Genomic DNA, 25,243 nt, shown 5'->3' with positions numbered 1-25,243 from the left:
CCGTCTCAGTACACCCACAAGTCTCATATAAGCTGTATCAGTACCTACCACAAGTCTCTTATTAGCCGTCTCAGTACCTACAACAAGTCTCTTATTAGCCGTCTCTACCTAGTACCATAGTACCTACAACAAGTCTCTTATTAGCCGTCTCAGTACCTACAACAAGTCTCTTTAGCCATAGTACCTACAACAAGTCTCTTATTAGCCGAGTACCTACAAGAAGTCTCTTACTAGCTCTCAGTACCTACAAGAAGTCTCTTATTAGTCATCTCAGTACCTACAACAAGTCTCTTATTAGCCATCTCAGTACCTACAAGTCTCTTATTAGCCATCTCAGTACCTACAACAAGTCTCTTCTTAGCCGTCTCAGTACCTACAAGAAGTCTCTTATTAGCCTAGTACCTACCACAAAGTCTCTTATTAGCCGTCTCAGTACCAACAACAAGTCTCTTATTAGCCGCCAGTACCCACAAGTCTCTTATTAGCCGTCTCAGTACCTACAACAAGTCTCTTATTAGCCATCTCAGTACCCACAAGTCTCTTATTAGTCGTTCAGTACCCTACCACAAGTCTCTTATTAGCTGTCTCAGTACCTACCACAAGTCTCTTTTTACCCGTCTCAGTACCTACCACAAGTCTCTTATTAGCCGTTTCAGTACCTACAATTCTCTTATTAGCCGTCTCAGTACCTACCACAAGTCTCTTATTACCCGTCTCAGTACCTACCACAAGTCTCTTATTAGCCGTCTCAGTACCTACCACAAGTCTCTTATTAGCTGTCTCAGTACCTACCACAAGTCTCTTTTTACCCGTCTCAGTACCTACCACAAGTCTCTTATTAGCCGTTTCAGTACCTACAATTCTCTTATTAGCCGTCTCAGTACCTACCACAAGTCTCTTATTACCCGTCTCAGTACCTACCACAAGTCTCTTATTAGCCGTCTCAGTACCTACCACAAGTCTCTTATTAGCTGTCTCAGTACCTACAATTCTCTTATTAGCCATCTTAGTACCTACAAAGAGTCTTATCATTATTTTATGCTCAGTCTTGGTTTTTTTTTTCTTCAATAGAAATACTGTATAGTAATTAATTAACCTAATGAATTAATAAAACAATGTTAAAATCGATAAAACATTAGAAAGAGAAAAGAAACTTTGAAAAAAGCTGCTGTTCTTTCATGTTTCCTTAGCAGTGCAGTTTAGTACAATAGTTTAGGCCACTACAGTACAGCTGCTTCTCTACTTACAAGCATTCGACTTAGGAACTTTCAGAGATACAAACATGATCGTTGAGGGGGGGGCTTGCCTGCCAGAGTTGGTGCTTAAAGTGGATGAGACTGATTATTTGGGGAAGAAATGGTAGGTGATACAGAGGCATGGTAGGTGACACAGAGGTATAGTAGGTGACACAGAGGTATAGTAGGTGATACAGAGGTATAGTAGGTGATACAGAGGCATGGTAGGTGACACAGAGGCATGGTAGGTGACACAGAAGCATGGTAGGTGACACAGAGGTATAGTAGGTGACACAGAGGTATCGTAGGTGACACAGAGGTATGGTAGGTGATACAGAGGTATAGTAGGTGACACAGAGCCATGGTATGAGACACAGAGATATAGTAGGTGACACAGAGGCATGGTAGGTGACACAGAGGTGTAATTGGTGATACAGAGGCATGGTAGGTGATACGGAGGCATGGTAGGTGATACAGAGGCATGGTATGTGACACAGAGGTATAGTAGGTGATACAGAGGCATGGTAGGTGACACAGAGGCATGGTAGGTGACACAGAGGCATGGTAGGTGATACAGAGGCATGGTAGGTGACACAGAGATATAGTAGGTGATACAGAGGCATGGTAGGTGACACAGAGGTATAGTAGGTGATTGGTTGACGCATGGTAGGTGACACAGAGGGCACGGTAGGTGACACAGACGCATGGTAGGTACACAGAGGTATGGTAAGTGACACAGAGGTATGGTAGAGACAAAAGAGGTATGGTAAGTGACACAGGAGGCATGGTAAAGGACACAGGTATGGGTGACACAGAGGTATGGTAATGACACAGAGGTATGGTGGGGTGACAGAGGTATGGTAAGTGACACAGAGGTATGGTGGGGTGACACAGGTATGGAAGTGACACGGAGGCATGGTAAGTGACACAGGGTATGGGTAAGTGACACAGAGGTATGGTTGGTGACACGGTATGGTAAGTGACACGGAGGCAGCATGGTAAGGACACGGAGGCATGGTAAGGACAGAGGTATGGTAAGTGACACAGGGATATGGTAAGTGACACAGGTGTATGGGAAGTGACACGAGGCATGGGTAAGTGACACAGGGTATGGTAAGTGACACAGAGGTATACAGACACAGGGGTATGGTAAGGACACGAGGCATGGTAAGTGACACGGAGGCATGGTAAGTGACAGAGGTGTGGTAAGTGACACAGGGTATGGTGGGTGACACAGAAGTATGGTAAGTGACACAGAAGTATGGTAAGTGACACAGGGGTATGATAAGTGACACAGAGGTATGGTAAGTGACAGAGGTATGGTGACACAAAGGCATGGCAAGTGACACGGAGGCATGGTAAGTGACACAGAGGTATGGTAAGTGACACAGGGGTATGGTAAGTGACACAGAGGCACGGTAAGTGACACATATGTATGGTAAGTGACACAGAGGCATGGTAAGTGACACAGATGTATGGTAATTGACACAGAGGCATGGTGACACGGAGGCATCGTAAGTGACACAGAGGCATGGTAAGTTACACAGATGTATGGTAATTGACACAGAGGCATGGTGACACGGAGGCATGGTAAGTGACACAGAGGCATGGTAAGTTACACAGATGTATGGTAATTGACACAGAGGCATGGTGACACGGAGGCATCGTAAGTGACACAGAGGCATGGTAAGTGACACAGATGTATGGTAATTGACACCGAGGCATGGTGACATGGAGGCATGGTAAGTGACACAGAGGCATGGTAAGTTACACAGTATATCCAGTGAAATATGGCAAGGAGGGAGGAGAGTTATAAGAACAGTTGATGCTTTAACTAGTGCTCACTCACTCGAACCCGTTGCCAGGCGTATGATCCAAATACAGTACGTATTGGAGAAATGCATGTCCTGTATGTAGTCTAATTTGAAAGCGGTGACGGGCTCACTGATAAACAAGTTACATAAACCATTCATTTACCTATGATAACATAATAAGAAACATTGTATCATTACTAGAGTGAATGAAATAATATTCCCACAAACAACAATTGACGACTGTGTTTACGTTTCCCGCCTCCTCGGGCACCTGTGTCCCACGCGCTGACATCTTAGTTACAAGGGCCGAAGATGATCTTTGCTCTGTTTTGAGAATACTTCTTAGGGAGGCTTCTTAGCCCCGGCAATCCCCAAATTTTGTCCGAATCTTCCAAAATTTGAATTTACTGGATGTGAATCTTTGAGGGTTCACTGTACTATTCCCAAGTCAATTTTTGGGTTGCAGCTAAGTATCCACTGTTATGGATGTAAAGTAGTGCAACATAGTGCACGAGAGACCCACAGAGTAGGAATAATGAGGCTGGGCACGGCATACAATAAGGTGCCATTTTGCACTCAGTCTGTTAGATCGCTACAGTGCACATCCCCTATGCATCACCTCCTAATTTTCTTTCATAAATTGCCCAAAATTGTGTTGTAAAATGAATGGAAAATGCCCACATGATAGTAAGAGGACAGGACCTGATTGTAAACATACCACTCCCCACCACATCAAGCAACACACTCTATCATCACCAACACAAACAACCCCCCCCCTACCTCCACCACTCCCCCCCAGCACCACCACAAACATTTCCCTCTACCACCACCACAAACCCCCCCCCCAGCACCACCACAAACACTTCCCCCTACCACCACCACAAACACCCACCACCACCACCACTACCACAAACACCCACCACCACAAACACCTACCACCACCACTCCCAAGCAACAGCCCACCACAACCACTCCTCTCCCTACCATCATACACTAACTCTCAGAGACGTTAGAATGGTTTTTATTATCTTCATGTTTTTGACCTTATAATAATACCTTTTTCTCTAACATTCTGTATGAATAATTGTGTGTGCATGTGACAAAATAAAATAAAATGAATAAAAATAAGTATATATAATGCCCGTAACTATTGCCCAACTTCATCTCTCCAAGATTTTTTAAACTACGTTAAACTCTCATTTTCTCAGTCACCTTTAACACTCCTCTCATTCGTAGGATCACCAGTATGACTTTCGCCAGGCAAGATCTACTGGTGGTGATCTCTCCTACTGCACCCTACTCTGGTCATCCTCTCTTAGGGATTATGAGGAAACTTTCGTCATGGCCCTTGACATTTCCAAAGCATTTGACAGAGTATGGCACAAGTCTTTGCTTTCTAAAATTCCCTCTTATGGTTTCTCTCCCCAACTTTGTTTTCTAATTTCTAGCTTCCTTCAGAACCGATCCATGGCAGTTGTTGTCGAGGGATCGATCTCTCGCTCTTTCTCTACCAATGTGGTGTTCCACAGGGTTCTGTTCTTTCACTTACTCTCTTCCTTCCTTTTATCAACGATTTACTTCACACTACGTGTAATTCTATCCATTCTTACACTGATGATTCTACTCTTCACTCTACTTCACATTTTTCCCTTCCTCCTAATTCTCAAACTAGGTCTGTGGATCTGTGCAGCATCCCCAAATGCGGAGGTAGAAATTTGGTTAAATTCAATAGTAATAAAACTCAGTATTTACCAATTACACTTTCCAAATTATATGACCTCCCACCAATCACATTTCAGGATGTTATCATTCTGCCAAATTCTAAAATAAATATGCTAGGCCTCGCTATTTCCTCTAATATGTCATGGAAGCCACACATCCTCAACATTGCTAAAGCTGCCTCCCAAACACTGGGAAGGTTATACAGATGCTGTAGCTACTTCACTCCAGAGTAGTTGCTTCAAGTTTACAAGGGATTCATTCAACCTAACTTGGAGTACTGCTCTCATATCTGGGGTGGCTCTTCTTCTGTCCAACTGTTAGATAGGGTGGAATCAACGGCATTTCGTCTTATTAACTCTCCTCCTTTAGCTGAAAATCTTTCTTCCCTTTCTCTTTGCCGCAATGTTGCTTTAATCTCTCTCTTTTACAGGTACTTTAATGGACAATGTTCAGTGGACTCAACATTTTGTGTACCGCCGGCAAGGCCGTGGGCTCGTAACACTCTTCTTGCCAAAGGCGCCCACCATTTCTCTGTGGATGTCGGTCACACTAGAATAACCCATTATAGTACATCCTTCTTTCCTCACAGAGCCAAGCTGTAGAATGCTTTGCCTTCTTCTGTGTTTCTATACTCATGCAATGTCTCACTTCAAAAAGCTGAATTTCCGGCATCTTCGTGGTGTAGATTAACATAATCTTTTTCTTTTCTATTTCTAACTTCTGTTTACTCTTATTTTTTTGCCCCCTAGACCCCATTGTGGGTCGATGACATGTGCCCAGGTGGGCTACTCCATATATATATATATATATATATATATATATATATATATATATATATATATATATATATATATATATATATATATATATATATATATATATATATATATATATATATATATATATATAAAACTTTATTAAAAGCGTTAAAAAATAAGAATAACACAGCTACACCTGATAAGAGGAGAGATAAGGCGACGTAGCTACAGTGACCTCTAACTTGGTGACCTGCCATGTCCACATACACACTTTCATATATATTAAATGAAATTATTTTGTATAAATTTATTGATTTTATGTATACAGTAGACCCTTGCCATTTGGGAGTTTGATGATTCGCGGTAAGCAGATGGTAGGTATGGTGGCGAGCTTGCAAGCCTTTTCTCACAGCACAACGAGTCACCCCACACAGCATCTCATGTTATACTCTCAAAAGTTAAGTGTTTCTGTGTGAAATGCAGGGTTGGAAAAAATCATGATTAAAAAAAAAAAATGATTTATTTGATTTAAATCGATTTTTTTTATTTAAATCGATTTTTTTTTACTAATCGCTTCAAAATAGTATTTTTAAACCATAAAAACAGTATTTTTCAACCAAACTTTATTCAGGATAATAAACAGAAAATTGGCATTAAGATATTTATGCAGTAGATGTACCAATGGAATTTAACACAATAATATTCTTTTTGTAAAATAAAAGAAAACTGGTAACATATCTTCCATTTGAGTGCACAAATCCAAACGTAATAATGAAATTTAACATAAATGCTCTTATAGGATTACAGTGTTTCAAAAATTAATAACTTAACTTCTTCAAGTCAACAGAATAATATTCTCATTTTGTAAAAAAAGTAATACTGTACTGGTAACAAGTTTATTTTCTTACATTTGTAGGATTATAGCGTACGTATTAAGAATTACCGGTAATAACTTCAAGTCATCACAATATTCTCATTCTGTAAACAACAAAAATAGTTCAAAACATTTAAATTAGCTTAGTTGAACATTGAAATGTTTATGTACTGTGACAAGCTTAGATGACTTTTCCTGTCCTAGGCGATTTCTTACCTTTGAGTGTACAAATCCTCATGTGGAAAAAATTCTCTCAACCCCTGCTGATGATGCAACAGCTGTAAATAATTGCCTCGGAACATCCATTACATTTTCTGTCATATCATTGGCAAAATACTGCCACCAAGCAAGGGGTGAGAGAGATTTTACAACATCTTTACCAAAATAGACCTCTTTAAATGGTGCACTTCTTCCATGGAAGGACATTAATGTTGAAAGGAAATGTGGAAGAGACTCGCACACATACTGTTCTGCAATGTCTCGCTGCTCAGGAGTCAGATGTCTGCCCTGATACCTTGGATCTATCACATTAGCTAGAAAATGAGCAGGTGTCAATGCTATTTTGATTCTTTTTTCAAAATTATCCATATCCTTCTTATCTGTTAAATACTCCTAAATATCAGTTTCCAGTTTTACCCAGATTTCTACAGCATCACTTAATAGGGTATGTTCTCTCTGGACACAGTCCAATGCCACAGCAATAGGCTTAAGTCTCTCTGAAAAGTCTTCTGCAGTTCTTTTTAATGCCTTATCATTAACTTTCCTTTCAATTTTCTTATCAGTGTCTTCACTATTTTCTTTGCACACTTTGACAAGGGTCTCCCAGTTCTTTAAATAAGATTCAATAGAATCTGTCACTGTGTTCCATCGTGTGTCTGATGGCATTACAAGCATTGTTCCTCCTGCTCTTCTATACAAAGATCCTGGGATGTGATGATTTCTGAAGTACTTAATGATTTCAGTAATGTGCTCCTTAATGTTCTTGATTTGCAGGTCTTGTGAAAACAAATTTAACAGGTGTGCAGAGCAACCATATGTTATAATGGCTTTATCTTGTCCGAATTCACTTCTCATTTTTGCCATATTAGCAGCATTATCTGTTACACAGCTCCTTACTGTGCATCCAAATTTGTCTTCACACTTTTTTGTAGCACATTCAGCTAATTTCTACAGATATTCAGCTGTGTGTCTTGATTCTGTGTCTATAGAGTCAACAAGATAAATACGGTTGTCCGCTGTTAAAGTTATACATACTATAGGCTCATTATGGACATCACTCCATCCATCCATGGCCATGCAAACTGTTTTCCCACTAAGTTCTTCTGAATAATTCTTAATCACTGAATCGTAGGCTTGATCCAAAAGAGACCCTCCAATTTGATGTCTATTAGGTGGAACATATCCTGGTCTTAGCATTTTAATCATCTTGATAAACTCTTTGTGCTCCACTGTTCGGAGGGGGGAATTGGTTGCATATATATAATTAGCAACTTGCTGATCCAAAGTGACTTTTTCAGACTTAGTAGTATTTATCACAAAAACAGTTATGCTTCTTTGTTCCATAGAACTATCCCTCTTATCTATCTTAAATGGTGAGGGAGAAGGAGCATCTGATATATCTTTAACTAGAGATGATAATAATGAAGCTTTTGAAAGTGAGGTGCTTGGATGAGGTGATGAGAAAACAGTTATTAGTAAAAAAATCATTTTGATTTAAATCATGATTTTCTTACCCTGATTTAAATCATTTGATTTAAATCATAACAACCCTGGTGAAATGGCCCCTTGAAGACTGCCTAGAGTCAGTGCTAGTGAAGTGAAATGTAAAAGACAGATGTCAGTGATGACCCTGACAAAGTAACTTGAATTATTAGATAAGTTAAAGAGGGGATGAGTGCGGACACGACTGGTCAGTTGTTTGGTATAGGTATACAGTCAACCCTCGCTTTACGCGGTCCCACATTCGGCGTTTCCACGTTTACGCGGTGCCCTGCCAGAACCTAACGTGCTCATATTACGCGGTGCGTGAACCCCATTACGCGGAGAGTGTCCTGCGCGACGCTATTTTTAGATTTGCCCCACCCGCCAGCCTGTGCTCTCGCCTCTCCCTCCGCCTGGGCAAGCCGCGCGGTAAGGTTGCGCAGTGTGTCTTTGTTGCGTTATCACTGACGTCATATGACGTATCGGACTGTGATTGGCCATGCATCCCTACCCCCCTTTGCTGCTAGCTGTAACTGGCTTAAAGTATTATGACGTGTCCACCCGGGGGAGGGAGGGAGGGAGGAAAGACGACGCTTGACCTAGCCGCAGCAGTTTCGTCCCTCCAGGCCAGACCGTGTAAACGTGCATCCATTGTTCTGTAAAATGGCTTCCGCCGGACCACCGCCCCCAGAGAGAAACCTTTCCTTACCTGGACCCAGCGGCACTAAGCCAAAGAAGACACGACGTTCCTTAAGCTACGAGGTGAAGTATACCATCATCCAAGAGTTGGAGAAAGGAACAAGGCAGGTTGATTTGGCGCGCCAGCATGGTGTGAATGAATCTACGATTCTAACAATAAAGAAGGATGCAGCCAAGATAAAGGAGCACATGAAGATCACAAAGTCTACAGGTGCTTCTATGATCAAGTATTTTCACAACCAGGTGCTTCTCAAGACAGAAAAATTACTTGTGAGGTACTTGGTGCGTCAGGCGCGACGGAACATGGCGGTCGACACGCGCTCTGTTAAGGAGTACGCACGTGAACTGTACATTGCAGTGGCACGAAAGATGGGAATTACAGAGCCCAAACCCTTTAATGCTTCCTCTGGGTGGTTACAGAGGTTTAAGATCCGGAACAAGATCACCAATATAAACATTGGTGGTGAAGAAGCGAGTGCTGACCGTGCTGCGGCTGGGGAATTTCCTACGTTTTTACGTGAGATTATGGAGGAAGGACAGTACAGTGACGACCAGGTGTTTAACATGGACGAATCTGGTCTTTTCTGGAAAAAGCTACCTTCCAAGACCTTCGTTGTGAAGAATGCCAGCAAGATTCGGGGCCGGAAGATGCAGAAGGAGCGCATCACCGTCCTGTTTACCACCAATGCCTCCGGTACCTGTAAGCTCAAGTTATCGGTGATCCACACAGCACGCAAGCCGCACACCTACAAAACCATGGACATGACCAAGCTAAATGTCCACTGGCTGACCGCAAGTAAGGCGTGGATGTTCTCTACACTGTCCCTCTCCTGGATTGATGACTGATTTGTTCCCGATGTAAAGAAATTCTGTGAGCGACAGAATGTGCCATTCAATATTTTGTTGCTGCCGGACAATGCACCACGACACTCGCCCCTACTGTTGGATCGTCACCCCAACGTAAAAGTGGTCTTCCTTCCTCCCAACACTACGTCTATATAACAGCCCATGGACCAAGAGTTAATCTGCAATGTAAAAGCTGCTTTCTCAACAAAAAAGTTCCAGCTCCTGAACGACTACACCAACACCAGGGAAGAGTTGCGTAACCAGAGTGACACCACCACCGATAGCAAGAGCGAAGAAGATGAGGATCAACAGTTGGCACAGCAAAAAAATCTGTTCAAACAATTCTGGAGAATATTTAACATCAAGAAAGCTGTGGACTTCTTGGTGGAGGCATGGGATCAGCTGTCTATTGCTACAATTCGTCACACATGGAGACATGTGTTGCATGGCATACCAGGTGAGAGGAGTCAATCTGTGACTGGTGAGGTTCAGACTGTTGCAGTAGCAGTGGACCTTGCCAGAGAAGCTGCGCAGAGTGTTACAGTTGCAGGCTTCTCCGAGACCACCAACGACGACATCATGGAGGTGATAATGGAACCTGATGTGACTACCGAGGAGATGGTACATGATGATGACGACGTCAGTGAAGAGGCAGGTGGTGCGTCATCCCAAGAAGAACACCGCTTATCCCATAGTAATGTTAGGGGTGCCATCGAATGTATCGAGAAAGCCAAGCTCTTCCTTTCCGACGACCCTGACGCAAACAGGTATGAAATCTTCACTACCCAGCTGTTGCAGACTATGGAGCCCTACATCAAGGTGTATCACGACAACATCAACACCAGCCGTCAGCAAAGCATGACAGATTTCTTCGCCCGCAACCCACCACAGCCAGCCCAAGCCAGTGATAGTGACAGTGAAGATGACTTTGAGGGATTTGTCAGGGAAGCCCTGACAACTGTAAGTGACAGTGATGGTGATGCACCTAGTAATGGTGATTCACCTGAGGGCCAGTAGCCTGCCCTCTGCCTCGGAACCAGCCTCCATCCCCGTACGCCGACTCATCTCTTCTACTAACTTAAGTGTTCCACCTAACTTTTAGTTTTCCTAACCTAACCTTTATTTTTCCTAACTTAACCTTTGTTTTTCCTTACCTAACCTCTTCTATATTTCTTGTATGTGCATACCATCATAAAGTTAAGATAAAATTTTTACTACAACATAGTTGTGTGTCGTCAAAAAGTGGAGTTTGGGGGTCGGCCCGGACTCTATTTCAATTAATCCCATATGTTATGTTATTCACTTTACGCGTTCCTCACTTTCCGCGGGACCCTGCGGGTTACATTAACCGCGTAAAGTGAGGGTTAACTGTACAGTAGTGCATTAAGGTAGTAGAAGTTGCTATTCGCAGTTTTGCCAATTTGAGCCATTTCTTGGAACCTATCCCTCGTGAATGACAAGGGTCTACTGTACTGTATTTATATGATATTTGAGATATTTAGACATTATTTAAACATAAAAGCAGCAGGATATTAAACTTGTTTGGGCTCTTCAGGTGCTCAGGAACGGAACCTACTTTCCCCAGAAAGAAAGACAGACAGACAGAAATATTGTGTTGGCTCTTCCACCTCACCTGACAAAGAATAAGATCTTTAAGTCCAATGCCATATCCAACTTTGGACATAATTTCTTCTGATGACAAATGTTCCACAAGGGCACTGAAACAAATATAAATCAATTATTACAAAACATAAAATGAAAAAAATAACCCGCAGTGGGATCTGAATATCAGGACACTTTGTGAATGCAGATAAATTTCCTGTCACAATGATTTTACTACAATAGACATTTCCCTTAAATAATGACTCAATAAAGCAGGCAGCTATAAAACAGGGAGGTACCACTGGCTGGGAAGATATTGGAAGCATAATGTGTTGTCTAATGATAAGACCCTGCTGCCATATGGCATGACGAAAATTGTGACCAAGTCCCAGATTGCCCATCTGACTTTCTTCCTCATTTACACATAATTGCAGGGTCTTAATTGTTTCTCTTACACTGACAGGACAATATAGTAAACGCACAATATATATACAGTATTACCCCGCCTAACGCGGTTTCACTTAGCGCGTTTTCGCATATACGCGGTGCCTTGCCAGAGCTGAACTTTCACTTAACACGGATTTTTTCCACATATACGAGGTGAGTGTCCGGCTCGAGACGCTATTTCTAGATTTTGCCCACGCGCCACGCGCCACGCGCCACCCGCCTGCCCGCCTGCCTGCCTCTCCCTCCTCCTCCCTCCGCTTGGGCAAGCCGCGCGGTAAGGTAGCGCAGTGTGTGTCTTTGTTGCGTTATCACTGACGTCATATGACGTATCGGACTGTGATTGGCCATGCATCCCTACCCCCCTCTGCTGCTAGCTGTAATTGGCTTAAAGTATTATGACGTGACCACCCCGGGGAGGGAGGGAGGGAGGGAGGGAAGAGAGACGATGCTTGACCTAGCTGCGGCAGTTTCATCCCTCAAGGCCACACCGTGTAAACGCGCATCCATTGTTCCGTAAAATGGCTTCCGCCGGACCACCACCGCCCCCAGAGAGAGACCTTTCCTTACCTGGACCCAGCGGCACTAAGCCAAAGAAGATACGACATTCATTAAGCTACGAGGTGAAGTACCAAATTGTTCAAGATTTGGAGAAAGGAAGACGGCAAGTTGATCTCGCGCGCCAGCATGGCGTCAACGAATCTAAGATTCGCACGATCAAGAAGGATGCAGCCAAGATCAAAGAGCACATGAAAATCACAAAGTCTGCAGGTGCTTCATCTATCAGGTATTGCCAGAACAGGGTGCTGGCAAAAGTGGAAAATTTGCTGGTGAGTTATTTGGTTCGTCAGGCGCGACGCAACATGGCGGTGGACACGCGCTCAGTGCAGGAGTACGCACGTGAGCTATACGCAGCAGTGTCACGTAAGCTGGGAATTGCAGAGCCCAAACCCTTCAATGCTTCCTCTGGTTGGCTGCATAGGTTTAAGAAGAGGAACAAGATCACCAACATCAACATTGGTGGTGAGGAAGCGAGTGCTGACCGTGTGGCGGCTAGAGATTTTCCTCCGTTCTTACGTGAGATTATGGAGGAAGGACAGTACAGTGACGACCAGGTGTTTAACATGGACGAATCTGGTCTTTTCTGGAAAAAGTTACCTTCCAAGACCTTCGTTGTCCAGTCTGCCAGCAAGGTAAGGGGTCGGAAGTTGCAGAAGGAACGCATCACCGTCCTGTTTACCACCAATGCCTCCGGTACCTGTAAACCAAAGTTATCGGTGATTCACACAGCCCGCAAGCCGCACGCCTACAAGAATATGGACATGAACAAGCTTAATGTCCACTGGCTAACCGCACGTAAGGCGTGGATGTCCTCTTCTCTGTCCCTCTTCTGGTTTGACAACTGTTTTGTTCCCGACGTGAAGAAATTCTGCGAGCAACAGAATGTTCCATTCAATATTTTGTTGCTCCTTGACAACGCACCTGGACACTCGCCCCTACTTATGGATCGTCACCCCAACGTAAAAGTGGTCTTCCTTCCTCCCAACACTACGTCATTAATCCAGCCCATGGACCAGGAGTTGATCTGCAATGTGAAAGCTGCGTACTCTGCAAAGAAGTTCAAGCTCCTGAACGACTCTACCAACACCAAGGATGAGTTGCGTAAGCTGGGTGACACCGACAGCGAGAGCAAAAGCGACGAGGACAAGGAACAAGAGGTGGTGACTCAAGAACTTCTCGTCAAACAATTTTGGAAGCAGTTTAACGTTAAACAAGCTGTAGACTTCTTGGTGGAGGCATGGGATCTGCTGACTATTGCTACGATTCGTCACGCATGGAGACATGTGTTGCATGGCATACCAGGTGAGAGGAGGAGTGAACCTGTGACTGGTCAGGTTCAGACTGTTGCAGTAGCAGTGGACCTTGCCAGAGAAGCTGCACTCAATATTACAGCTGAAGGCTTCTCCGAGACCACCAACGAAGACATCCTGGAGGTGATCAAAGATCCTGAAGTGACTGCCGACGAGATGTTGGAAGAAGAACACGCCAGTGAAGAGGAGGAAGAAGGTGCGTCATTCTCCGAAGAACCTAGTTTAAGTCATAGTGATATTAAGTGTGCCATAGAGTTTGCAGAAAAAATTAAGTCCGTCCTTTCCCGCGACAATGACGATGAACGCTATGAAGTCTTCCATACCCGACTGGTGCAGGCTATGGAGCCGTACATCACAGTGTATCATGACAACATCAACGCCAGCCGTCAGCAAAGCATAACCGAGTTCTTCGCCCGCAACCCACCACAGCCAGCCCAAGCCAGTGATAGTGAAAGTGAAGTTGACTTTGAGGGATTTGTCAGGGAAGCCCTGACAACTGTAAGTGACAGTGATGGTGATTCACCTAGTAATGGTGATTCACCTGAGGGCCAGTAATCTGCCCTCTGCCTCGGAACCAGCCTCCATCCCCGTATGCCGACCCATCTCTTCTACAACCGTAAGTGTTACATCTAACTTTTAGTTTCTCTAACTTAACCTTCATTTTTCCTATGTTAACCTTTATCTTTCCTAACCTAACCTCTTCTATATTACTTGTTTTTTCATACCATCATAAAGTTAAGATAGAATTTTTACTACAACATAGTTATGTGTCGTCAAAAAGTGGAGTTTGGGGGTCGGGCTGGTTTCTATTGGAATTAATCCCATATGTTCTGTTGTTCACTTAACGCGGATTTCACTTAACACGGGACCCTGGGTTCAATTGACGTTAAATTGAGATGTAATCAACATGTATATATATATATATATATATATATATATATATATATATATATATATATATATATATATATATATATATATATATAATATCAGAACGGCATCTGAAAGCAGTGCCTTGTTTGTTCATGTTAAGAATAATAATCACCCCATTGCTTGGGAAAAAAGCTTAGAAGTATTCAAATCATCTTGTGTCACAGAAAGACTTCTTGTTGAAGCTAGTTTGATTAAGGAATTAAAATCAATAAACCTTAGTGATGGTCAGTTCAAAACTGATAATATGTTACATAAATTTATTTGTCAGTGGCCCAAGGTTAAAAATGCTTTGAAAACCTTTGATCTAGATGTATGATAGTTATTTTGTGGGTCCCTTTTTTCTGACCTGACCTGGCTAGTCACGTCTCCACCCTTCTCTTAAGCTCCTCTACGTGTGTGTTGGTGTGGGGATTAGTGGATGTCATCATTATGACCTGACCTCATGTTTTTAGGTCACCCTGTATATTTAAGCCTCTCTCTGTCCATGTAATCCAGTTGCCTCTGAAGATGTCTTGAATAAAGACGAAAGCTAAGGTACTCCTTTGTTTCCATTTTCCCGTGTGAATTTATCAAGATATATATACAGTATTACCCCGCCTAACGCGGTTTCACTTAACGCGTTTTATCATATACGCGGTGCCTCGCCAGAGCTGAACTTTCACTTAACACGAATTTTTTCCACATATACGCGGTGAGTGTCCGGCTCGAGACGCTATTTTTAGATTTGCCCCACCCTGCCTGACTGCCTGTTTTAGCTCATAAAATTCATACAAATTACCCGGCCAGAATATAATTTACATTGCTGGAATTCTTATAATTTGGTGATCATTTTGAATATAAACATCATATTTTTGCATTAGACATACAAATTTTAGATAAAAAATTTTCTCAAATTAACTATGTTATCTTTTGTGCAAAATATATGACATTTATATTCAAAATATTCCTGGTCTTACAAGGAATCCAGCAATGTCAATTATATTATCCTAACTTTAGTTTGAGGTATTATTTATTAAAATTTAGTGGTTATCCCACACATCTCCTTGGGACGGTTGGTGGGGGGTGGGGGGGAGGGAGGGACCGACCGACCATCTGTTACCCCGTGAAGAATTATTTTTTTTTTATTAACTGAAGATATTTGTTTTAGCTCATAAAATTCATACAAATTACCCGGTCTGAATATAATTTACATTGCTGGAATTCTTATAATTTGATGATCATTTTGAATATAAACATCATATATTTTGCATTAGACATACAAATTTTAGATAAAAAATTTTCTCTAGGTAACTATGTTATCTTTTGTGCAAAATATATGACATTTATATTCAAAATATTCCTGGTCTTACAAGGAATCCAGCAATGTCAATTATATTATCCTAACTTTAATCTGAGGTATTATTTAATACTAAATGTTAAAAACTCTTGAAGGGAGGATTGGTGGGGGGTGGGGGGGAGGGTTGGGACTGACCGCGCGGTTGGAAGAGGGGGGGAGGCAAGGTGGGGTACTTTGATTGACAGATAGTGTCCTGAAGATTATTTTTTTTTTTATTAACTGAAGATATTTGTTTTAGCTCATAAAATTCATACAAATTACCCGGTCAGAATATAATTTACATTGCTGGAATTCTTATAATTTGGTGATCATTTTGAATATAAACATCATATATTTTGCATTAAACATACAAATTTTAGATAAAAAATTTTCTCTAGGTAACTATGTTATCTTTTGTGCAAAATATATGACATTTATATTCAAAATATTCCTGGTCTTACAAGGAATCCAGCAATGTCAATTGTATTATCCTAACTTTAGTTTGAGGTATTATTTATTAAAATTTAGTGGTTTTCCCCCAAAAATTTCTCAGAGAGGGAAGAGCCGGCAGTGTAGTGTGAGAGGGGGAGGGAGTTGAGTCCATTATTTGAATGGACATTAACTTGGCGACTGTATTTCTCTATTTCTCTTAAGTATTAATTGTGTGCATGTACCATCATAAAATTAAGATGTTATTTTTACTACAACATAGGTATGTGCCTTCAAAAAGTGGAGTTTGGGGGTCGGGCCGGTTTCTATTGGAATTAATCCCATATGTTCTGTTGTTCACTTAACGCGGATTTCACTTAACACGGGACCCTCTGGGTTCTATTGACCGCGTTAAGTGGGGTACAACTGTGTGTATATATATATATATATATATATATATATATATATATATATATATATATATATATATATATATATATATATATATATATATATATATATATATATATATATATATATATATATATATATATGTAATATTCAGAAATTTCAGAGTAATTTCAAATGCCCCGCCATGAGTGATACTGAGCGTTCAAGGTCATCTGAGGGGAGGGAGCGCTGCCTGCTCGTAGCGAGAGATTGCGGAACTAGGCCTATATGATATTAAATGTGATTTACCGAATTAATAATGATGCGATTCATGAAGTTAAGGGACTATTATTGAATTTGAAATTATTATAGATCGTTTAGCAGTCTGAATAATGTTACGGGTGTCCCAAGGAGTTATTAGTTAGGCGGAAAATATGTCACGTAGACCTAAGCTAACGCCTTGAGGAGACGCGACGCTGGCTAGGCCCCAGTCCCGGAGAGCATTCACACAGACAAGACGTTCCGCGCGTCCATCACAGAAATAGTCACGTGGCCTAGTCACCTGTGCTGCGCTATTGCAGTATAACAAGTAAGTCTCATTCGATCTCAGACAGGGTTAGATAGGGCAGTGATAAAGTAAACTAGAGCTAACAGTGAGTTCATTTCAGGGTTTCCGTCAGAACCCACTTGACTGGAGTTGACCGGAGTTGACTGCGAGAGATTGACTGCCGTTGATGATTGAGGGTGGCGATTGTCGCCATTGGACCGATCAGTGTAGGCCTGTCACTGTTTAGCGGGGTAGCAAAGGGTCTCTTGAGTGAACGAGTGCTCCCGACAACTAAAACGACACGGGACCAGCACCAGCAGTGGGTGATCAGTTCGTACCACTCCGGTGCACAACCCCACATGTCCCGAGCAGCTAGTGAAACCCTCTTGCTAACGGGAAGCTAAAGTTTCTCTCAACTGTACAAGGTCTGATTTGCTCACTCCCTTCCGCTTTATGGACGCACTGGGAGTACACTGAGGCTATCTGAGTAAACTAATGGTCACACACTGAGACCGTGAGTCTAGGTCTCTAGGAGATACCTAGAGGAACATTTTCCCTCCCTTATTACGGGTGTAGTTAACACCATTCCTCAGACTGATATTATCTTGACGTGTGTAGTTTAATAGTTTCTAAATAATTTTGATAATATTGTTTTGAATGTTTGTGCCATTAAGTGGAACCAGAGTGATACTGTGATTTGATTCTTTTAATGCCTCTAATTGTTCTTCATAATTCTGATCTCAGGTGTTAACCTTGTTCCCCAGAGTAGTGGTTAGGTTAGGTTAGGAAGTGTACATCTGTTGGGGTGCTATAATTTCGTTGAGTGCCCTTAAGGCCTATTCATTGTAGAGTATTTAATTTCTTAAATTTTATTACCATTTCCTCAGTGACTGATATTATTTTGCTGAAAGCCCTTAAGGCCTATTCATTGTAGAGTATTTAATTTCTTATTTTGTATTACCATTCCTCAGTGACTGATATTATTTTGTTGAAAACCCTTAAGGCCTATTCATTGTGGAGCATTTAATTTCTTATTTTTTAGTACCATTTCCTAAGTGACTGATATTATTTTGTGAAAGCCTTAAGGCCTGTTCATGTGTGCAAGCAACATTTCTTAATACTTCAAATTTATTGTTGCCTGTGTTTCTAATAATTTCTATGTCATGTATAACTTTTATTCCCCAGAGTAGTGTTTAAAGTTTAAGTTAAGAGGTGCGCATATTGGTGTACCATTATTTGATTGTGTTTGTAGTGTTGGAGGGAATATAAGTGTCTAAATATTACAGTGTGTCTCATTCATCCCAGTCACAGACGCTATCCTTCCACGGGTCACGGACAGTTCATTTTGTGTAGTAGATTTAAGTGTTCTTGTGCTGGTTCGGGATTTTTCTCAAAGGGGCGCTTCCACTGCCTTTACCATCTATTAAATTTTAATAAACCCCAAGTCAAGTGAGAAATTAAAGTCCAGCAAATTCCGACCGGTATATATATATATACATATATATATATATATATATATATATATATATATATATATATATATATATATATATATATATATATATATATATATATATATATATATATATATATATATATATATATATATATATATATATATATATATATATATATATATATATATATATATATATATATATATATATATATATATATATATATATATATATATATATACAAGTAAATCACTGTAGGTGCGCGTGATTTAGATATATGCTGATAACCACAAGGAAAGAAGAAAACACGAAGTTCCCAAGCGCTTTCGTGTAATTCACATCTTCAGGGGTGAGTGCAGACTAAAGAGAAGTACAAAACAAGGTGTATATATACAGAGGAGGGTGAGACCAGGTCCACAATGGTCAGGTACTAGGTAATGACCCTACTAATCTTCAAATAGCACCGTTGCCTGTCACTGACTTTACCATCAGAGTATGAATCTATGAGAGCATTAGACTGGCTGGCCACTCAATAAATGTACTGTATAACTAGCCCCACTAGACGAAAGATAATGTGAGCTGGTTCATTTGGATTTTTGCACATTTTAGTGAATAGAAGCTCATTCACTGAATTTTCATACCCTAAAAAAATACTTTTCATAAACCAAATACTCTTTCAGCAGGACATTACTTTATGTGATGTAGCAAAGGCTCATTCATACAAGCCTTTTCCAGCTATGATGTAAGTAAGCCAGGAAGGATGTGTGGCACCATAGCTTAGTCATCACTAGAAAGAAGGATTGGGTTTCCCCTTTATACACCAACCCTTGTGCATTTCGCAATAAATAAGGTTGTTAATGGTGAGACAACCCTTGTGTCAAGAGGATGGGGTATCCCATTAGCTACTGAATGCTAGATATATTAATTGTATAAAATAAACAGATTTGTGGTCTGTTAAACTTATTATTGTGGCGTTCAAGGTAACTGACTAAAATTTGCACAAGAAATTAAAATAATTAGATATCAACTGTTTTCAAGAAAGCTGTGGATCCTTCATGTAAACAGTGTTAGAAAATTTCAAGCTCCTCGGGTTGTGACCTGTAAAGAAGATTTTATGTGATTCTATATAAGTTCCCCAAGCATATATTAATGAAGAAATCGATCACTGGAAATCTGGAGGCCAATGAAAAATTGATGCTAAGTACATAATTCAGTTGTGAGTATTGCTACAGGAGATAGATAAGATGTCAATGTACAGAACTCCATTACAAGGCATCACTAGTCAAGTTCCGTATGACCTTTTGGAGTAAAAGCCATACCTTATTAATTTTGTTACCTTACCTTATACCCTCCTCGGGCAGAACAGGAAGAGCTGCCCTGAGATACTTGGCACAGTAATCTGCTATCACTGTAGCTCCAGCTGCTGCCAGCTCTGTGTTACTTTTCAGTGTTAGAGCAGGAGAAGTGACCCCAAGAGCCTGCTGGTGACTCATCTCTTGTGCAATATAAGATGAGTCTGTCAAGGCCTCTCTCAGCAATGATCCTTCAAATTCCTCATGAAGTCTTTTTCCAAAGGCAAACAATTCAGCATCATAATTCCTGTCAGTAAAACTTAGTTTTATCATCTGAATTTTGATATTATTTGACAAGAAATATGCAGTACGTATATTAAATACCATAACATTCTATTAAAGGTAATATTAACTCTACAATATTTCAATTTAACAACAGTAAGAGAATTGTTCAGTACCTTTGTATATTTATGATAATTTTATTTGAATTTTATGATAATTTTTAAACACAGTCAACCCTTGAAAATCCATACAATTTGGGGGTAAGAGGGTTTGGATTTGTCAATAATCCAAACTTTTACCAAGTTTTGGGGGTTATGAGGGGCTAATGTGTACTAAGTAACCACTCATTAGATCCCCTGATGACCCTTAAACTTGTATTTTATTGTGCAATAAATGTCATGCATGTTTCTTTTTACATTTTTCCTTTACTCTGATTGATTAATTGATTTGGTCAAATATCTGGCTTCGCAGCCTGTGGCCATTTGATGCCGAATATGAAACTTAGAATTTAAAACTATGATATAAAAAATAAAATGCAGTCGGCCCTTAACATACGCGGGGGTTAGGTAACAGAGATACCTGTGAATGTTAAAAATCCGTGTACTTTTTGCTGCCCCCCCCCCAAAAAAAAACCCTGGCCCCCCCATGTCCTTATTTACCGTATATACCTGTGTGTAGTTCGAGTTTTTAAGACCAAATTATTTGGCAAAAAATTGGGGGTCGACCTCTAAACGGGTAATAGTTTTGTTAGGTTGAAAAATATTTACCAGTAACTACCAGTAAACAATGGAAACGACGCACCAACGCACCAACGCACCACCAGCTGTGAGTGTCGGTACAGTTGCCAGGGCAGATCTCTTGCGTCATCATAGCAAGCCCAAAGTTGCCAAATGCATGGTATGGTAGCACAGGACGATGTAAAACATAAAGTACAGTGACCCCTCGTTTAACGAACGCCTCGGTTTACGAAATTTCGGTTAACGAACTGCCTTCCATAAGGATCTTCAATTCGGTTAACGAACAAAAATTCGGTTAACGAATTTCTTACGAACCGACCTCAACATGTTTTCGCTTGCACTGACCGGGCAACCAGCTTTAGTATCAGTCCGCCAATACATTAATCGGTTCTAGGGCTTAAATTCCTTACTATTTTTGTAAATATCAAGAAGTTTATACTATTCAATAATTTTAAAAGTTTAATATTAAATTTTTTAGTCATTTTAACAATTATTGAACATAATTGAAGGTAAAGTGACTACTGTAGTTTAATGCGTGGCATCCAGCCTCTTAACACAGCAAAGAGGCGTTAGTCTCTCTGTTTTCACTGGAGGTAACATCTTGCTTGAGACTCTCTTCAACTAAACGCTTTTTTTCTGTGTTTCCAAGCAAAGTATTGGTCATTTTGAAATATATTTTACATATTGACAATATATAATGCAGTGCAGTGTTGATTTAAAGAAAATAATCTTGAAATCCACCAAGAGAACTAAAATTTTATGGGTGAAATGGTGCCATGGGGTGACTTCTCTTCCACCCCAATGCCTTCTCTTCTTCCTTCTCCTCCACCCCCATTCTAATTTCCATCATCATCATCATCCAGGAGCCTTCTACATACACACCTCAAAGTAAGTGAACTTTTCTACCATTTTTGTTGAATTGAGGAAATTTTCGGTGAGCTGGAACCAATTACCCAAAAACCCATCGAAACAATGGTGTCGGTTAACGAACTTTTCGGTTAACGAATGACCTTCTGGAACGGATTGAGTTCGTTAACCGAGTGGTCACTGTATTCATTTTTTAAAGTTTATTTATAGATACTGTACATAAATTTTTGTTCATTACATTTGAAACATCAATCTTTGTTAATTAAATTTGAAACAAAAGAAAACTACGATACCGTACTTCTAAATACCGGGTATTTTCACTAAAATATTACATCACAAGTATATTTTACCTTAACTGTAACTGAATGAATATATTCTCAGAAATAAATATGGAAATGTAATATTTTTGCTGAAATGACGTACGTATTACAGTGGAAAGTGGGATAAAATCATGACGAAAACAATGACTTTCGCTTTCTTTCGTTGTTCAAAAGATCTTACCGTGATCGCTTTTCGAATGGTTTTCAGTTAAAAAACTGTTGTATTACAATAATATTCTATCCTAATTCACTTGAATAAATACTACGATACCATATTTCTGAATATTTTCATGAAAATCCATCAAAATAATTTTCCTTGCCATCGTCTTCAGCACACAGTTGCCAGTTTCAAGATTTTCCGTTTAAAATTTTAAGTTACCGAGTATTTCTTTTCCCAAATCGTTTTACAATACTGTAGGTAAAACAGTTTACTATTGTGCAAACCCCACAGAAAAAAAAATTAACAAATGGCGACACCAAAAATGTAAAAAAAAAAATGCTGTGTCTGCCTTGCAACACTGTTGGTAGGGTCAGGTGGTTCTAACGGCACCTGCCAGGACCCGGTTATCAAATTTATAACAGTGTCTAACCTCAATTACTGTAGTTTATCTGATGTAGGCAATATGAAGTAAAAATACCCGTTAAAGTGAGAAATTGGAAGATAATAAACAAGAAAGATGTCGTTGGGCTATTTTTGGTAGGGCTGAGGGAGAGAGTACCAGCTGTTTGGTCTTTTTTGGCGGGAGAGTCACGCAAATATCCGTACTGGTATTTGTTTGGTGTCTTCTGTATTTCTAAAAATGAACACTTGTAAATTAAAAGGACCGTAACATTGTATTATATACAAGCTTGTCATATTTCTGGAAAATAAGAAGCAAGAAAATAAGAATATGCCGGTAAACACAATTTCAACGTACGCTAAAATTAAAGGCTGCTTAAGGGCCGATGCAAAAACAAAGCCTCCGCGACCAGGGCTCTGCCGTATCAGCTAGACAGTACACGTGTTTTTCAAATCGTTTTCAGTTAAAAAACTGTTGCATCACAAGTGAATTAGGATAGAATATTATTGTAATACAACAGTTTTTTAACTGAAAACCATTCGAAAAGCGATCACGGTAAGATCTTTTGAACAACGAAAGAAAGCGAAAGTCATTGCTTTCGTCACGATTTTATGCCACTTTCCACTGTAATACGTACGTCATTTCAGCAAAAATATTACATTTCCATATTCTCAGAAATAAATAGTAGTTTTGCTGAACTGTAATGTATTTCAATGTAAATTAGGATAAACTACATTAAAACAAAAGACTTTACCTAACCTTCCGATGTTCAAGATACTGTATGTTACTCGTTTTTTAATAGTTTTCGGTTAAAATACCGTTATATTAGTGATATTCTATTCATACTGTGCTTGATATAATACATTCACGGAAATTAAATATTTTTGCTGAAATGACGTACGTATTACAGTGGAAAGTGGGATAAAATCGTGACTAAAGCAATGACTTTCACTTTCTTTCGTTCAAAAGATGTTACCGTAATCGCTTTTCGAATGATTTTCAGTTAAAAAACTGTTGTATTACAATAATATTCCCTCCTAATTGACTTGAATAAATACTTGAATGGAAATGTACAATATTTTTGTTGAAACTACCTGAGTTTCAGTGTAAAGTGTCGTAATAATAAATGGCACTCGGTGTTTCAGGCACGGCGAGCCTTAGTTTATAGGACGTAGAGTGTTTTTACTAAAGGTTTCGTTGTTCCAATACCCTCAAAAACTTGGGTCCACCTATAAATAAGGAATATCATAAATTAATGATTTTTTGGTCAAAAAATCAGGGTCGACCTACAATGCTGATGTCAACACAAGCGTGGTTACAGCAAGACTGTTTGAGTGAGGGAGCGCGGGGTGGCGGGCGGTGTGTGGTGCCGCGCGGGGTGGCGGGCGGTGTGTGGTGGCGGGCGCGATTTGAATTTACTTCAATTACTTCAATGTACAGAATATTCCTCCGGCGGGGCAATCCGCGTATTTGTGAATCCGTGTATGCTAAACCCATGTATGTGAAGGGCAGACTGGAATACAAAATCCTATAATGTTTAAATATCAATATCAAAATAATGAAAAATTTTGTAATTAATTAAAATCATAAGCAGCTCATTACCTCTATTACAATTAAAAATTGAAAAAGTCCACCATCGGCTGCTGAACTTCTCTCGCTGAGCATCTTTGTGATGGAGAAGGAACCATCGTCCTGCCGGCAATCGGCTAGAAAATGACTCCTCAAACCCTCATGACTGGGACACTCTACCAGCAAGTGTCTCACAGTCAATGGAACCAGGCAGTCATCACAATAGGGCTGTGGTCCTCTGACCATAAGGAAACTATGGGAGAGGCGAGCGTATCCAACAAGTAGACGGGTAAGGGCAGTCTATAGCAGGGGGCATCCAAGGATATTCCCGCGGATAATCTTTTTCTGTAATCTCTCGCAACTTGTTGGGATCGGATAAACTGTCCGGATGGCTGGCCTGATTGCAGGGATGAAATCTATGTGAGGGAGGGAGCATATTGAGGCATGACGAGAGGCAGCAGACTTGCCCACCTAGTCAGCCCTCTCATTACCTCGTACAGACACATGGGCTGGACCCACCATAAATCCACATTATGGCCCTGCCGACAGAGGACCGATAGCCAGTTAAAAATATATAAAATGAAAGGGTGGATGGGATTTAAAGATTTCAGAGCAGACAGTGATGATCTGGAAACACTAAAAATTTTAAAACTCCCAGCCTTATTTATGCTAATTTCTTTAAGGACTAGGTGTACAGCAGAGAGTTCTGCAGTAAAAATAGATGCAAAGGATGGAAATTCCCCTACTGCAGCTAAAATCAGGGAAGATGGCTCCAAACCTAACACCAACATTGGATTTGGAGCACTGAGCCATCGTGCCGAGTTGAATGTTCCTGGAAATACATCCTGGCCATCACCTCATTAACATCAGCTTTGCTCTCTGGGAAGTAACGACAGAAGTGCACAGGGGGCAACGGTCCACACCTTCACTGGGGTGACCGGGAGTTGGGGAAGTGATAATCTGTCAACAAGCTCTAGGG

General features: G+C 40.5%; 1 protein-coding gene across 1 annotated transcript in view; it reads right to left on the bottom strand.

Moving 5' to 3' along the window:
• Window positions 1–25,243, bottom strand: part of LOC121877265 (39S ribosomal protein L44, mitochondrial-like) — a gene marked incomplete at its 5' end in the record, with an annotated part of 93,030 nt that overhangs the window by 42,033 nt on the left and 25,754 nt on the right. Inside the window, 2 exon segments of the mRNA XM_042382926.1 lie at window positions 11,283–11,367; window positions 19,979–20,236. Coding sequence (XP_042238860.1) covers window positions 11,283–11,367; window positions 19,979–20,236 — 343 coding nt within the window.

This window comes from Homarus americanus, unplaced genomic scaffold (genome assembly GCF_018991925.1).
Source record: "Homarus americanus isolate GMGI-L3 unplaced genomic scaffold, GMGI_Hamer_2.0 scaffold367, whole genome shotgun sequence".
Classification (NCBI taxonomy): Eukaryota; Metazoa; Arthropoda; class Malacostraca; order Decapoda; family Nephropidae; genus Homarus; species Homarus americanus.
This window is presented reverse-complemented; position numbering and strand designations above follow the sequence as displayed.